Source organism: Budorcas taxicolor, chromosome 15, assembly GCF_023091745.1.
Source record: "Budorcas taxicolor isolate Tak-1 chromosome 15, Takin1.1, whole genome shotgun sequence".
NCBI classification, from domain to species: Eukaryota; Metazoa; Chordata; class Mammalia; order Artiodactyla; family Bovidae; genus Budorcas; species Budorcas taxicolor.
The window spans coordinates 63,865,830-63,883,184 of record NC_068924.1 but is presented as its reverse complement, the minus strand read 5'-3'; the positions used below and the strand labels follow the sequence as shown (position 1 = coordinate 63,883,184).

General features: G+C 42.6%; 1 protein-coding gene across 1 annotated transcript in view; it reads left to right on the top strand.

Annotated features, from left to right (window-relative positions):
* Window positions 1-17,355, top strand: part of SLC1A2 (solute carrier family 1 member 2) — a 139,106-nt gene that overhangs the window by 94,979 nt on the left and 26,772 nt on the right. The window contains exons 6-7 of the mRNA XM_052652606.1: window positions 1,680-1,806; window positions 12,841-13,074. Of these exons, the coding sequence (XP_052508566.1) occupies window positions 1,680-1,806; window positions 12,841-13,074 (361 nt within the window). The remainder of the gene's footprint in view (window positions 1-1,679; window positions 1,807-12,840; window positions 13,075-17,355) is intronic.

Below are 17,355 nucleotides of genomic sequence, written 5' to 3'. Positions count from 1 at the left end.
TCTTTTTTCTGAAGAAGAGAGGGTCCAGCAAAGGATAGTTGAACAATCTGGGTTGATATATACTTGGTATGAGAAGTGAATGGTTTAGGTAACTATGTAAAAGGTAAATTCAGAAGTTTGGACAGAAAGAATTTTCCCCTAAGAGAATCAAATCATAATGCTATCATTTACCTTGATATGGCTCAAGACTGTGGGCATAAATGGACACTATAGGAAACTGGATATAATAGGGAGGGGCTAGAAATAAAGTCTGCCAAAAACAAAGTAGGTGTAGGGAAGAGGAAGGGGAGAAAGGGAAGAGTGGATGGCCCATACTGCAGGGCAGAAAATAAGTCAGATGGGCAAGCAAGGGCCTGTTGCCAAGGGAACAATGACATTGGTTTATAGTCCATGCAAGTCATTAGCATTGGAGCCCCGAGATTGGCAATCACAGATTGGTAGTTGAGGGGCACATGATGACTGGTTATCAGAAATCCAGAGACACCCCACCCACCACAGGCAGTATGGGGACATCTGTTAGCCATGGAGCACACCCCAGACACTAGGAGAGTCTGGGTGAGACTCCAGGGTGAGATGCTGAGGAAGAGGGGTGGAGGGAGTGATGGCAGAGAGAATTTTCTGGGGAGAGAAAAGCTGGGTCTTGCCTTGGAGGAACTAACATATCAGGCAGGTTTCTAGGACAGATACTCAGAGAATGAGGCAAAGGCAACACAGAAATAAGATCCAAGGTTGGCGGTTGGTCTTAGTCCAGGACTTAGTGCAATTTGATGCTGACATCAAGAGGTGGGGACAGGGTTCCCCTGACCCTCCTGGCCTGGGATTAGATCGACCCTGGGAGCTGGGGTGGGGCTGCACTTAGATGGGAGTCAAGTGACATCAAGTAAAAGGAGAAGAGGGCCAAGGGGCTAGGAAATAACAAAGAGTATATTCTAGTTTTATGATCCTGGGAAAAAAAAAGCACACGCAATAAAAAAGAAAGTGTTCTAACCGTTTGGACCATGGAAAAAATGATGATGAATTAGTAAATAACAGGTTAAATCCAAACAAACTGGGTCATCTGGGGTTTCCCAGCTGTTTTGGATTTCTCATTGCTTTCCCTTTGATTTTTCAAGGTTTCTTCCTCCTTCTCAAATAAGCAATAGAAAAATAATTTCATGTTTAGGATTTTCCTAGAGTGAAACATATACCAACTATGCATTAATTTGGGAGAACACCAAACTAATATAGACATAACCCTGGCAAAGACTGAATTGGCTAATTGGTCTCTACTCTTCTAATATTGGCTCCAAGGTTTACATGATAATCCCCAAGTCCCAACAAGCCTTTCTTCGTTAATCTATCTACTAATGGAATCTGCTTACACATGACTTCATAAGTGAGGGGCAGAGGGGAGAGAGAAGAGAGTACTTTTTAGTTTGGAATGAAAATGAATTCATTTTCTCCAAGGAACTAACCTGCTTATAGTTCAACTTGCTCATGTGGAAAATAGTCAGGAAAGCCATAATTATGCAGGGGAAAGGTATTTTCAGTGCGGGACATAATACTTCTGTCTTTTAATGCTTAATTCATAGGGTAGCTGGTGGTGAGAATATGGCTGCATACACAGGGGATGGTTACGAACAAGAAGAAAACACGTATTTTCTCATTTGTCCTTTTGTGTTCTGTGATTCACCCAACAGGTCTGATAGGGTTTTTCATTGCTTTTGGCATTGCCATGGGGAAGATGGGCGAGCAGGCCAAGTTGATGGTGGAATTCTTCAACATTTTGAATGAAATTGTAATGAAGTTAGTGATCATGATCATGTGGTAAGTGGGTCTGTTCTTACATTATTGTGGTGGGGGTGTGAGGTGGTCGTGGGGTCTCCAAAGGACCCTGAACCCTCCTAGCAGGAAAGAGTGAGTAGGCATGAATCAAGGAAAGATTTCTCTGGAAAGACTTTGAAAAACAGGAATGGAACTCTCTTTTTTGGAACTTTCCATAGATAATGAGCAGGAAAACTGTGAAGCCTGTGGGCCAGATCTTATCTGCCATTTGTTTTGTGTGGCCTGTGAGTTAAGAATGGGTTCTGTTATTATTTTGCTGAAAAAATCTAGAATATTAATAATCACAACACATGGTTATGCAAAATTCATACTCAGTGCCCATAAATAGTTTTGTTGGGACCCATCCTACCTATTCGCTCATGTACTGTCTAGGGTTGCTTTTGTGCTAAGAGGCAGAGTTGAGTAGTTGTGACCAAGACTGCGTAAGCCGCAAAGCCTAAAAAGTTTACTGTTTGACCCCTTGCATAAAAAGTTCACCCATCTCTGCCCTGGAGGAAAAGAACACATACATATACACAAAACCAAAAAAACCAAAAACCAGACAAGCTGGAAATATCGCTCAGTAATAGTGAATCTGAGCAATATCAGGATACACTATACTAAGATAGGGCCAAGATCCCAAGGATGTGGCATGACCCAGGGTGTGTGGAAGAATCACTTCTCCAGTATTCTGGTGTCCAAAATGAAATGCCTCTTAGATCTGGGTTCTCATGACTCATACAGAAAATGAATAAATAAATAAATAAAAGAGGCAGTTCTCAGGCCATGCAAGAAAAAGTGCCATCACCCAGGATTAAGTGCTCTTGGAAATCTGGTTCCACCCTCTGGTTTTACGGTAGAGAAAGCTGTGGTCCAAAGATACTCAATCTTGATTCTTTAACATTGTCATGATCACCATGATCTTTATGGTTTTCCTTTTATCTGCCAAGAGTCATGAGAGTGCTTCATGCCTCTCAAGTGTAATCCCCACAACCCTGCAAAGACGGTGTTATGGTTCCCAATTGACAGAAAAGGCAACTGAGGTTCAAGGAGGTAAATTAACTTGCCTAAGATTATATAGCCAGGGAGAAGAGGAGCCGGTGTTTATACCGATATCAGTGTCTTTGGTGTGTACATGGGTGGGGGTTTTGTTGTTGTTTGAATCATGTGAGTGGTATTGTCTCCACTTCATCTCATGTGTGTTTATGGTCAGTGGTTCTGAAGTCTAGGGTGGGCCAGGACAGCATCAGCTTCTTCTCCTTCACAAGGGATCTGTGTCACCTCCAGTTACTGGAAATTTCTCGTGTTCACTATCTACCAGATAGAACGATTTTTACATGTATTCATTTCAGGTCCCTATGATGGTCCTGTATGTCTACCTGGGAATAAAGTAAAACCGCTCTTAGACCAAACGATGTGTGTGTTCTGTTTGCCGCGGGAATTCTGGGTTACAGAGTCCTTCACTCTGCCTGCTCCAGTCCCCTGCACCTGCCTCCCCAATCCTCCTCCACTTTCCTTCCCCTGAAATTCCATCTGCTTCATCTCTCCTTCCTTTTCTTGGCCCTTACTTCCCACATTACAAGGGCAAAGTCTGTTCCCAACTTGTATTTTATCACCAAGCACAGTGATGTGCCTGTAGTAAATTCCTACTAAAACTTCAGGAACAAGTGGGCTAGCTAAAAGCCCCAGGGTCTCAGATCAAGAAGATGTTCCTCATGACTTTATGAAGCATATTTAATAGTTCTGGTCTGTTCTAATCATTGCTTTATTGACTTTGGAAACACGGAAAAGATTCTCATACAATAGTGTGTTCTTTTCAATTATTGTATTGATTCTTCAACTTCCCAGGCAAGGCTGGATTTCTAAATATTTCTTTTGTGTGAAGATTTAAAGTCACACACAATGTCATGCTGTAAAAATATTTTAAAATATCTTTTAAGGACTTCTCTGGTAGTCCAGTGATTAAGGCACCGTGCTTCCAATGCAGAGGGCGTAGGCTCGATCCCTGGTTGGGGAACTAAGATCCCACATGCACACGGCCAAAAAAAAATAGTCTTCTGTCTTTTGAATCCATTCTGAGCTTGCTGAGAGTTTAATAAATGGCAATATGCAAAGCTTCCTCCAGCCCACCATTTCTCATGATGTACTCTGCATATAAGTTAAACAAGCAGGGTAACAATATACAGCCTTGATGTACTCCTTTTCCTATTTGGAACCAGTCTGTTGTTCCATGTCCAGTTCTAACTGTTGCTTCCTGACCTGCATACAGGTTTCTCAGGAGGCAGGTCAGGTGGTCTGGTATTCCTATCTCCTTCAGAATTTTCCACAGTTTATTGTGATCCACACAGTGAAAGGCTTTGGGTCTATCTAGTCAAAGCTATAGTTTTTTCCAGTAGTCATGTATGGGTGTGAGAGCTGGACTATAAAGAAAGCTAAGTGCTGAAGAATTGATGCTTTTGAACTGTGGTGTTGGAGAAGACTCTTGAGAGTCCCTTGGACTGCAAGGAGATCCAGCCAGTCCATCCTAAAGGAGATCAGTCCTGGGTGTTCATTGGAAGGACTGATGCTGAACTCCAATACTTTGGCCACCTGATGCAAAGAGCTGACTCATTAGAAAAGACCCTGATGTTGGGAAAAACAGAAGGCGGGAGGAGAAGGGGACGACAGAGGATGAGATGCTTAGATGGCATCACCGACTCAATGGACATGGGTCTGGGTAGACTCCGGCAGTTGATGATGGACAGGGAGGCCTGGCGTGCTGCGATTCATGGTGTCGCAAAGAGTCGCACATGACTGAGTGACTGAACTGAACTGAATATGCAAAGCAGAACAGGCCTCTTAGTTTTAAACATTAAAGATCTGCCTTTACTTCCTAGAATTCCTAGCAGGGTGATCACCCTCACTGTAAATATGCAGCTCAGTTTTCTTTACTATGATGCCCATGATGTGGGTTGTGTATGAAAATTCCTTCCTTCATCCATGCCAGTGTCATTTCCACTGAGCCCCTGAAGCAGGAAGAATCTTCTAGGAAATCAAATGAGTCATGGGAAAAAGTGTATCCTCCCTTCTTCCCAGGGATGGAGTGGGTGTGGATCAAAATGTTTCCTCTTCACTGAAACCAAAACTCCTAAAGATTTAACATCATATCCCTGGAGATGAAGAGCAATTGTGAGTCAGGAGCAAGGCCTGTGGAATGGTTTCTGACAGCTGTTTGATTACCACATCCAGCCCAACAGTCTGGAGGGTGTAATATGACGTGAGATGTCAATCCTACATATTTATTTCATTCTTCAGCTGCCTTGCCAGCAATTGATAATGATGTGTATAAGAAGGTTCTGGATAAAACAGCCAACCACATCTTATCTGACACCCTCAAAGCTTAAATCATCAGAGTTCTTTTGTAGTCTTCTCTATGCGATAGTAAGAATAGTAATAATAGTTTAAAAACAAATTAGTGCTGCCATATGGCCCTACAATCCCCCTCCTGGCCATATGCCCCCCCAAAACGTGATCCGATAGGATACATGCACCCCAATGTTCATTGCAGCACTGCTTACAGTAGCCGAGACATGGAAGCAACCTAAATGTCCATTGACAGGTGAATGAGCAAAGAAGATACGGACATATGCACAATGGAATATTAGCCATTAAGGAGAATGAAATAATGCCATATGTAGTAATATGGTTGGATCTAGGGATTGTCACGCTGAGTGAAGTAAGTCAGACGGAAAAGGAGAAATATCATATGACATCCGTTATATGTGGGATCTAAGAAGAAATGATACAATTGAACTTATTTACAAAACAGAAACAGACTCACAGCCTTAGAGAATGAACTTGTGGTTCCCAGGGGGAAGAATGGGGGCAAGAGATGGTTAGAGACTTTGGGACAGACCTGTACACATTGTTGTATTTAAAATGAATAACCAACAAGGTCCTACTGTATACACCGGGAATTCTTCTCAGTGTTGTGTGACAGCCTGGATGGGAGGGGAGTTTGCAGGAGAATGCATGTATGTACATGTATGGCTGAGTCCCTTTGCTCTCTCTCTGAAACTGTCACAACATTGCTAATCGGCTATACTCTGATGTAAAATAAAGAGTTGTTTCAAAATTTTAGAAAAGAGTAGTAATAATAGCACAAAGCATCATTGAGGAGATTGCTATTAATCTAACAATGCTAGCGTGTGATGTGTTAGTCACTCAGTCGTGTCCAACTCTTTGTGACCCCTTGGACTGTAGCCCGCCAGGCTCCTCTGTCCCTGGGATTTCTCAAGCAAGAACACTGGAGTGGGTTGCCATTTCCTTCTCCAGGGGATCTTCCTGACCCAGGGATGGAACCCGTGTCTTCTGCATTGCAAGCAGATCCTTTACTGTCTGAGCCACTAGGATATTAAATTAATAACAGAATTATTAAATTCTTGCTATATATTCAGCACTTTTTCAATTACTTTCCTGTATCTATTATTGAGAAGGTAATAATTATTATAATCATTATTTTAGGTCATAACTAAGATTTTCCAAATTCCTGCTACATGCCTAATACTGTTCCAGAATTTTACACGCGTTGACTCTTCTATTTGTCACAATAAGACCTAGTGAAAGTGCTGCACTCAATATGCCGACAAATCTGGAAAACTCAGCAGTGGTCACAGGACTGGGAAAGGTCAGTTTTCATTCCAATCCCAAAGAAAGGCAATGCCCAAAAATGTTCAAACTACTGCACAATTGTACTCATCTAGCAAAGTAAAGCTGAAAATTCTCCAAGCCAGGCTTTAACAGTACGTGAACCGGGAACTTCCAGATGTTCAAGCTGGATTTAGAAAAGGCAGAGGAACCAGAGATCAAATTGCCAACATCTGCTGGATCATTGAAAAAGTGAGAAAGTTCAAGGAAAACATCTACTTCTGCTTTATTGACTACACCAAAGCTTTTGACTGTGTGGATCACAACAAACTATGGAAGATTCTTAAAGAGATGGGAATACTAGACCACCTGACCTGCCTGCTGAGAAATCTGTATGCTCATCAAGAAGCAGCAGTTAGAACTGGACATGGAACAGACTGGTTCCAAACAGGAAAAGGAGTACGTCAAGGCTGTATATTGTTACCCTGCTTATTTAACTTATATGCAGAGTACATCATGAGAAATGCCAGGCTGGATGAAGCACAAGCTGGAATCAAGATTGCTGGGAGAAATATCAGTAACCTCAGATACACAGATGACAACCCTCTTATGGCAGAAAGCGAAGAAGAACTGAAGAGCTTCTTGATGAAAGTGAAAGAGGAGAGTGAAAAAGTTGGCTTAAAACTCAACATTCAGAAAACTAAGATCATGGCCTCTGGTCCCATCACTTCATGGGGAATAGATGGGGAAACAATGGAAACAGTGAGAGACTTTATTTTTGGGCTCCAAGATCACTGCAGATGGTGAATGCAGCCATGAAATTAAAAGATGCTTGCTCCTTTGAAGAAAAGCTATGACCATCTTAGACACCATATTAAAAAGCAGAGACATTACTTTACCAACAAAGGTCTGTCTAGTCAAAACTATGGTTTTTCCAGTAGTCATGTATAGATGTGAGAGTTGGACTATAAAGAAAGCTGAGTGCTGAAGAATTCATGCTTTTGAATTGTGGTGTTGGAGAAGACTCTTGAGAGTCCCTTGGACTGCAAGGAGATCCAACCCATCCATCCTAAAGGAAATCAGTCCTGAATATTCATTGGAAGGACTGATGGTGAAGCTGAAACTCCAATACTTTGGCCACCTGATACGAAGAACTGACTCATTGGAAAAGACCTTGACGCTGAGAAAGATTGAAGGCAGGAGGAGAAGGGACAACAGAGGATGAGATGATTGGATGGCATCATGGATGTGATGAACACGAGTTTGAGCAGGCTCTGGGAGTTGGTGATGGACAGGGAGGCCTGGCGTGCTGCGATTCATGGGGTCACAAAGAGTTGGACACGACTGAGCGACTGAACTGAACTGAAGACCTACCCAAAATAGGCACTTTGGTGAACCTCATTTTCCAGATGAGAAAACCATGCACACTGGTTAGCTTGCCCAGTGTTGCATGGCCTTAGTAATGGGAATTATAGAAAACTGTTAGTAAACTCAACTTCTGTTTGAACCTGGGATCTTCCTCTTATGAGCTGAGTGACGTTAGGCAAGTTAGATGCACTCTGCACTCCTCATCTTGACCTGCGAGATAGATTGATCATAGAATCCACATCATAGGGTTGCTGTGAGAATTGAGTGAAATTGTGACAAATAGTTGTGGAGCGGTTCCTGTGTGCTGGGACCTGGCTAAGCATTTTACATGAACTCGTATTGTCATTAGGGCTTCCTGGTGGCTCAGGGGGCTTCTCTTGTGGCTCAGCTGGTACAGAATCTGCCTGCAAGGCAGGAGAACTGGGTTCAGTCCCTGAGTTGGGAAGATCCCCTGGAGAAGGGAAAGGCTACCCACTCTAGTGCTCTGGTCTGGAGAATTCCACGGACTGTATAGTCTCAGTTCAGTTCACTGTATAGTCTATAGGGTCACAAAGAGTTGGGCATGACTGAGCGACTTTCTCTTAACTGGTGGCCCAGCAGTAAGAATCTGTCTGCATGAGGCAAAGGAGATGTGGGTCCAATTCCTGGATCAGAAAGATCCTCTGGAGGAGGGCATGGCAACCCACTCCAGTAATCTTGCCTGGAGAATCCGGACAGAGGAATCTGGTGGGCTACAGTCCACAGGGTCGCAAAGAGTTAGACATGACTAAAGTGACTTAGCACGCTTGCAGGCACAATATTGTTATTATATTGTAATTACCATTATAATCAATTCAATCCATAACCTTTGTTTCTCTGTGCTCATGAATTCCTTAAGAAGCCTGCAAAGCCCTCTCAATCACCGAAAGGAAAGAAAGAAAAACTCTTAATTTCGGTGTGATTTTCATATCCTCGTTTTTTACAGAGTGCTTTAAAACATTTTTTTCAAAATCTGCAAAACATATAGAATGTAAAACTTTTCCTAATCTCACCACCATAGAAACATACAGTAAGAAGTGAAATCTCTCCTCACTGTTTCACCTCTCCCTCTCAGTTAACCCACTACCACCACCATCCATCCACCCCCGATCCACCCACCCACCCATCCATCCATTCATTCTTTCACTTCCAAAATACTTTTGAGCATGTCTTCTCTGCCAACAACAATGTTAGGCTCTAGTGATATAATGGAGCTTGGAGGCTCCATGAACTGGCTTTCACTCTGTCCTGATATCAAGTTCTAACCTCCATATGGTAACTCTCAGCAAAAGTGACTTTTTGGATAGCCAGAACCTCACCCAAAGTAAAATGGGAAAATGGAGATTTGTGTTTTTTCCTTACCCTGAATTCAGACAGCACCTTGGGTAATTTTTGGAATGTTTATCTTTATTGACGAGCTCTTCCACCTCTTGAGTTCTCTTGAAATCTGCCCCAAACTGGTAGACCGGTGTTGTTATTGGCAACATGTGGGACAGAACCACAGTGACCTCAGGGCAGGACTGAGAAAGTCCCTCCACTTATCTCTAACCACTCCAAGCATCTGGTCCACCATCTGTCCTGTCTTTGAAAGTCCCCGGTTAATCATTTTAGTGGGTTAAAACTGGAAGCCTAGAATAAGTTGCAGCTAAATAAAGGAAATAGTTTCCAAAGACTAATCAAGGAATATCTGTATTTCAGCCATTGCAGATCAGATTTTATTGCTGAAAACAGTGATTTCTAAATACATCAGAATGACCTGGGGAACTTGTTTGAGGTATAAATGCCCCAAGGCTGCTGCTGCTGCTGTTGCTAAGTCGCTTCAGTCGTGTCCGACTCTGTGCGACCCCATAGACGGCAGCCCACCAGGCTCCCCCGTCCCTGGGATTCTGCAGGCAAGAACACTGGAGTGGGTTGCCATTTCCTTCTCCAATGCATGAAAGTGAAAAGTGAAAGTGGCTAGCTCTGGGAAATTCTAACTCAGTCGCTATGTGGTGGGTCCAGGGAATCCATGTTGTTTCAGGCAGGCCAGGTGATTTGGAGGCAGGAGTCTGTGGTTACACGGACTGAGATTGGGGTACGTTAGTGCTGTGTATGAGCCTGTTTGTGGAGTAGAGAGCAGACCTTGGTGAGAACCTTAAGATAACAAGAACTGAGGTGTGAAGTGGGTGAGGAAGGAAAGGGTGATGCAGCAGTAAGAAAAAGATGCCACAGGTCAGTCCTGGATGAATCAATGGCTTTGAAAATGCTGCCCAGAGCTGAGGTTACAGCCAGTTTCAGGGCAGCATGGGAGCCATTCCCTCCGCCAACTCTGTAGTCATATCCTTCTGATTTAGAAACTGCTGGGCATCACTTGGCTTTAGAAACCTCACGAGAGTTCTCAGCCTCTTCATGCACTTTGGTTTATGGCTTTGGTTATTTGCTTCATCCCTTTAAGTGGTGATCTTGAGCACTTGCTCATAAAATCATCTGTAGTTGGGTTGGCAGTAGCCTGTGAGATACCTTGAAGTGAAAGTGAAAGTCACTCAGTCATGTCTGACTCTTTGTGACTCCAGGGACTGTAGCCTGCCAGGCTCCACTGTCCTTGGAATTCTCCAGGCCAGAATACTGGAGTGGGTAGCCATCTCCTTCTCCAGGGGATCGTCCCAACCCAGGAATTGAACCCAGTTCTCCCATATTTCAGGCTGATACTTTACCAGCTGAGCCACCAAGGAAGCCTTAGGAAGTCTCTTCTAACTCAGACTTGACTCATTCAGCATGGTGATGAGGGGACATGGAGTAGATGTGTGGAAACAGAACATGCAAGAGACTCCTGCATCAGGGGGATACCGCATGGCTGAGTGGGTAAAGAATCTGCTTGCAATGCAGGAGACACAGGAGCTGTGGGTTCAGTCGCTGGGCTGGGAAGATCCCCTGAAGGGGGAAATAGGAACCCACTCCAGTATTTTCACCTGAAAAATCCCATTGACAGAGAAGCCTGGCAGGCTACGGTTCACAGGGTCGATAAGAGTTGGACGTGATTGAGCGGCTAAGCGTGCACACCTGTGTCAGCAATCAGAGAACTAATGGTGCTGACAGGGATTGGTGGGGGGCAGGACTTCTGATAGTGTGTACATATATGCAAGTTCAAAAATATAATCACCGACTTCCCTGGTGGACCAGTGATTAGGATTTTGCCTTCCAATGCCAGAGGTGCAGTTTTGATCCCCTTCCCTGGTGGCTCAGATGGTAAAACGTCTGCCTATAATGCAGGAGACCTGGGTTCAATCCCTGGGTTGGGAAGATCTCCTGGAGAAGAGAAAGGCTACCCACTCCAGTATTCTTGCCTGGAAAATCCCGTGGACGGAAGAGCCTGGTAGACTACAGTCCATGGGGTCGCAAAGAGTCAGACACGACTGAGCGACTTCACCTTCCTTCCTTCCTTGGGGAGCTGAGATCCCACATGCCTTATGGCCAGAAAGCCAAGGCATAAAACAGAAGCAGTATTGCGATACATTCAGTAAAGACTTAAAAAAAAAAAAACTTAAAAAAAAGGAAACCTAATTCTCACAGCAATCCCATGAGGTTGTAGTTAGCCTCTCTAAGCCTTGACTTGCACATCTGTAAAATGGAAATAAGTCACCAACCAAGGTCATAGAGCTGGTAAATGGCTGGACAACCTCCACGTCTCATGTAATTGTGAATGTGACTCTCATCTACTCCTCATGGCTTTGCTTTAACCCAGGAAGTGCTTGCTTGCTCCAAACACAATTGATAGAAAAAAACCCACCAAATCTGCTCACTGACCTTCTCTTTTTTCTGACTCCCCTCCCGCAGCTGGGAGCCTGACTTCATTTGCCCCACAGTCTTTCTTTCAAATATATTCATAATTCTTAATAAGGTGGCAGTGTTCCCACAGACATGTTCATTTCAGTTAGAAGTATCACAGGCTGAACAATTTCATGCTCCAACACCAGCAGGTTAAGCAGTGAAAAAGGGGTGTTGCCAAACATGTGAAAAGCATACTCAAGGTAAGAGAGAAAGAACATGGTTGGCTGAATGAAGAGTGAGGATGATGGTAGATTTTTTCCAAGCACACTATAAAATAGTATAGACATAGAAAATAAGTTTTTCTTAGGATAGATTGATAGGTGGCAAACTGTTTGCTTCTGTACAAAAAGCTACAACTGCTCCTTCAAGGAAGTGGTTTGGTGGGTAGAGATGAAAACCCCCAGTGATAGTGTTTCACAGATCTGAGATTATTCTCCTCCCCCTCTTTCCTGGTTTCATGATCTTGGGCCTGACTTTTCCGAACCTCAATTTCCTCATTTGCCAAACAGCCATAATGAAATCTTGGTTTTAGGGTTGTGGTAAGAATTAAATGTGTGGATGTCTCCCCATAATGCTTGAAATACGATGAGTGGCAGCCAGCCTTCTTGTTGGAATAAGTATGGAAAGAAACACTTTCAAACTTGGAAGTGATAAAATCACGTTTCTCTAAACATGCTCTTTGGCTCATATGATTTTCTTGTTTGGGCAGCTCTCTCTCTCTCTTTCTCTAAATTCCTTCCAGGCCAAAAACAAAGCACAGTTTACAAACACCAGTGTTCATAAATTGATGAAACTCGGATGAGTTTTCTGGGAAGCTCTAGATTTATTCTCAATTTTCGGGAAAGATATGGAATAGAGAAATCAAACAAGATTATTAAAGATGTAACTTGGGTGTCTCTTAACTTTAAGCATGGTGCTTACTTAAGAGGTGGTAAAACTTGTCTCCTCTAGCCCTAAAAAATTACCTGAGCAACAAAGTTTATCTTGGGATTTTTCATCAGAGCAGGAGCCACTGGGTCCATAGAAAAGATTTCAGATAATGTGGCTAGTCAGAAGCAAAATATAGTATGTATTGAATCTCCTGGTCCTCTTTTGTAAACACTCTTTGTACAGAAATGTGGAGGGTTTTCCTCAGGGTATGGTACCTAGGAGGGCCCAGATTTTAAATTCTAAATCCCATCACCAGCTCTTTCATGCTTTTTCTTTTCTATTTTTCAGGTACTCTCCCCTGGGTATTGCCTGCCTAATCTGTGGGAAGATCATTGCAATCAAGGACTTAGAAGTGGTTGCTAGGCAACTGGGGATGTACATGATCACGGTGATTGTCGGCCTCATCATCCATGGGGGGATCTTTCTCCCCTTGATTTACTTTCTAGTGACCAGGAAAAACCCTTTCTCCTTTTTTGCTGGCATTTTCCAAGCTTGGATCACTGCCCTGGGTACCGCTTCCAGGTAGAGAACACAAGAAATCACCGTTTCTCTCTGCTCGCTCCTTTAACTTCTTTGCCACTCCTTTTTCAAAATCTTCCCATCACAGTATTCAGTGAGAACACTTTTCACATATTATTAAAATATTTTTGAAAAAGTAGAACACTGTAGATTCTTGAATCCTTTTAGGAACTTTTGATTTTTTTGCTGAACTTTTTGCTGCCATGCTGCTGTCCTGGAACTATGATCTCATATAACATTTCCCAGGTGAATGCATATGGTTCATCTTTAGGCATAATTTGCCACATATAGCATTAGGGAAAAGTGTTAGTAGCGCAGTCATGTCTGATTCTTTGTGACCCCATGAACTGTAGCCTGCCAGTCTGGTATTCCCCAGGCAAAAATATTGCAGTGGGTAGCCATTCCCTTCTTTAAGAGATCTTCCCAACAGAGGGATTGAACCGGGGTCTCCCGCATTGCAGGCAGATTCTTTATGATCTGAGCCACAGGGAAGCACAGATAGCATTAGTTCAGCTTTAAATGTTTTCCAAAAGGGTGTAACAGGATGCTACTTTATTTAAGAAATTCTCTCACCTGTGATTTGAAAAATGCTATTACAGCATATCACTCTATTGAGTAATTTTTCAAGAATAAGAAAAAAAGGTTTTGCAGGATGAATGGTAGGTTAGGTGAGATTTTTCAAACAAACTGGAAATCAGACAAGTCTTTGAACCTGTAATGGACTATTCAGTCCCATTGATTTTGAGGAAAGTCAGGTTGGTATTGATTTGACTTAACATTGACTAAGAGTTGGTTCCTTCTTCGTTACCTAGTTCCAGTGCCTCAGAAGCCAGTGAGGGCTCCAGAGATATGCAGACCAAAAAAGCAAAAACTCTTCTTCCTTGGATACCACTTTGGACTGAATTTAGCAAAAACAAACCAACAAATCAACCAAAACAAGTACATAAGAAACACCAAGCAATGTAGAATTTCCAAGACTAAAAGAGCTTTATTCTCTCAGCCTGCAATATTCGCTTTTATTTCTGCACATGTGTCCTTGGTTCACGAAACAAAGACTGAGGCCATAAAGTAGGTGGCAGGAAGACAGACAGACTCTGCAACCCACAGCCCAGTGTGATCGCTGGAGTCACAGGTTGGCAGGTCCTTGTAACAGAGCCCAGGACCACGCTCCGCCAGGGAGGCAGCTACTCTGTGACACAGGGAAACTGCTGCTCCTGAACTACTGAGCAGGCCATCAGGTTTTTCTTAAGTTACATAATAGGCCCATAGTGGTGATGCCTAGGAAGCAAATTATATTTCCATCTTGCAAATCAATGAGAAATTTGGATGAGTAGGATGTAAGGTTTCAGAAAAAGTGAAAATATATACAATCTGGGAGATCTAGATTCTACATTTGGTTTCCCAAGACGAAGGAAAGCACTCCAAAATTTCTTTTTTCCTTCTTGGTCCTATAAATTTCTTATGGCTAAAGAGTTCTATCCATAAAAATCCTGTCTTTTTAGTGAAAAAGTTAACTTTTTTTCAAAAATAAAGCAATCAGGTTTAGTTTCATTTCTGTTTTCTGGTTATGAGCATGATGTTTTCTCATTATGAACAAGTTCAGACAGTGAATAAAAGTTTGGAGAAAAAACAGGCATCACCACTGATACTTAAATAGTAACATTTTAGTTAATCTTTACAGTTATGTACATTTCCATTTCTTATTATATGCAGATATTGTACATTGCTAAAGTGAGTTGAGAAGATCCCTTGCAGAAGGAAATAGCAACCCACTCCAGTATTCTTGCCTGGGAAATCCCATGGACAGAGGAGCCTGGCAGGCTACAGTTCATGGGGTTGCAAAAGAGTAGGTCCACGACTTAGTGACTAAACCAAAAACAACAAAACTTTCACTGGTCAACATATCATAAGAGTTACGTTATATCTGTTAATATAGCTCTTACTATAACTATATTTCTATTTCTATTCTCTATATTTCTTATTTCTATATTCTACTATTTTTAAACTTCATAATAATATACTGTATGTACTATAAAACAACCCCATCCCAAATGTATATTTAAGCCTTGTATATTGAATAGGGCTGTGACACGCAGCATTGTAAATACATCTCTGCAAGGATGTCTGATGATCTCCTCAGGATAAATTTTGAGTTTCTGAATCTGCTGGTAAGCCCATTGATGGTTTTGAAGCATATTACCAGATTACTATTTGGAAAAGTACGTTAGTTTATGTCCCTGCTCACTGGGGACATAAAAGCAGTCATTTTAACACTTTCCAAACCTATTGGTGAAAAGTGATCTCACTGAATTTGCATTACTCTGATTACTGGGGAGGGAAAACATCTTTTTGTGTTCTTTTTGATCATCCTTCCCTCCCCTCCCCTGCCCTGTGAATTGTTTGTGAGCTTACTTTCCTGTTGGGGTATTTATCCTTTCCTGATTGGTTTTCAGCTCTCTTCATATATAAAGATATCAACTTATGTATCAGATGTTGCAAATAATGCCCCTCTTCACTTGATATTTGTCTTAATATTTTACTGTGCTTTGTATCACTAGCAGGTTTTAATTTGTGGAGCTTCCCCCACGGCTCAGTGATGAAAAGAATCTCCCTGCGGTACAGGAAACACAGGCTTGATCCCTGGGTCGGGAAGATCCCCTGGAGAAGGGCATGGCAACCCACTCCAGTATTCTTGCCAGGAAAACTGCACGGACAGAGGAGCCTGGCGGGCTACAGTCCACAGTGTTGCAAAGAGTTGGACATGACTGAAGCAACTGAGCACAAAGCCATCAATCTTTTCCTTTAGTATTTAAAATTTTGACTTTGCTTAGGAATATCTTTTCCACCAAAGGTTGTAAAATATTACTTTATATTTTCTTCCAGTGCCATTATGGTTTTGACTATCTCAAAATATTAGTATCTTTTCTTTTGAATGACTAGACAATTCTCCTAGTCCCTTTATACGACAAAGGTAAATCTTAAAAATCATTGGGAAAACCCGAAATTATATCTCAATCAAAGACAAATTCTTGGGTTATCTGACCAAGACCACAAACATTAGATGCATTTCTCCCCCTTTACCTTGTATTTTATTTGAAAGAAGAATATGGTTTTAATCTTTGGTTAAAATGTGGCTTTTGCCTGGATGTAGAAAATCCCATGGGCAGAGGAGCCTGGTGGGCTGCAGTCCATGGGGTCGCTAAGAGTCAGACATGACTGAGTGACTGCACTTTTCACTTTCATGCACTGGAGAAGAAAATGGCACCCCACTCTAGTATTCTTGCCTGGAGAATCCCAGGGACGGAGGAGCCCGGTGGGCTGCCATCTATGGGGTCGTACAGAGTCGGACACGACTGAAGCGACTTAGCAGCAGCAGCAGAATTTCTTTTATTTTCTTTTTAAAGTCACGGTGGCAGGAGTCATGAACTGAGAATTAACTCAAGGTTTCTTTCCCATTATGACCACAAGGGAAAAGCCCCAGGGACACAGTTAAATACACTTTCTACCTCCTCGGACCTTGGCCTGTATGGGACATAGAGGGGAGGTTTAGCCCCATTTTCTCAATAGGCACAGGGGCTGGTGTCAGGGCAGCTGGGTTGCAGTCGGGGGTGGCCTGGGACACATCTCTCTGCATCCCACTGACCTCAGTGCCTGCTGTTAAAACTAATCTGGATAAAAAAACAAGAAAATTATATCTAAATCATATGACCATGGAGGCAGGAGCTAAAAAAAAAAAAAAACAAAAAAAAAACCACACACACAATGTCAGAATGTCAGCCTGTCAATACAAGAAAGAGTTAAAATTCTCAAATCCTAATTTGGACTGATGGGGTACATATGAATTTTTAAGACACAAAGCATATCCCCTAGTGGCAGTAAGAATATTTTCATGCCTCACCAATTGTGTTCCTCAGTCTCTTGAACTGTCTAAAGACCCTTTGATGACAGTGTGGGGAAATGAATGCAGTAATAATAGTGGATATATTCCAGTTGTCCCAGCAGTGTCCTTAGATTCACACCAGTGAGAATCTAGCTGCCCACAGCAGCTATGCTGCCATTTCACACCAATCATGGTGTCCTGGTGACATCAAAGGGTCTTAGAAAGGGGCTGGGGGTGTGGGAGAGGAATAAAGGACATTAGGTGAAAGTGAGGGTATTAGCTGCTCCCTTGCATTCGACTCTTTGTGACCCCATGGACTGCAGCCCACCAGGCTTCTGTGTCCATGGAATTCTCCAGGCAAGAATACTGGAGTGAGTTGCCATTCCCTTTCCAGGGGATCTTCC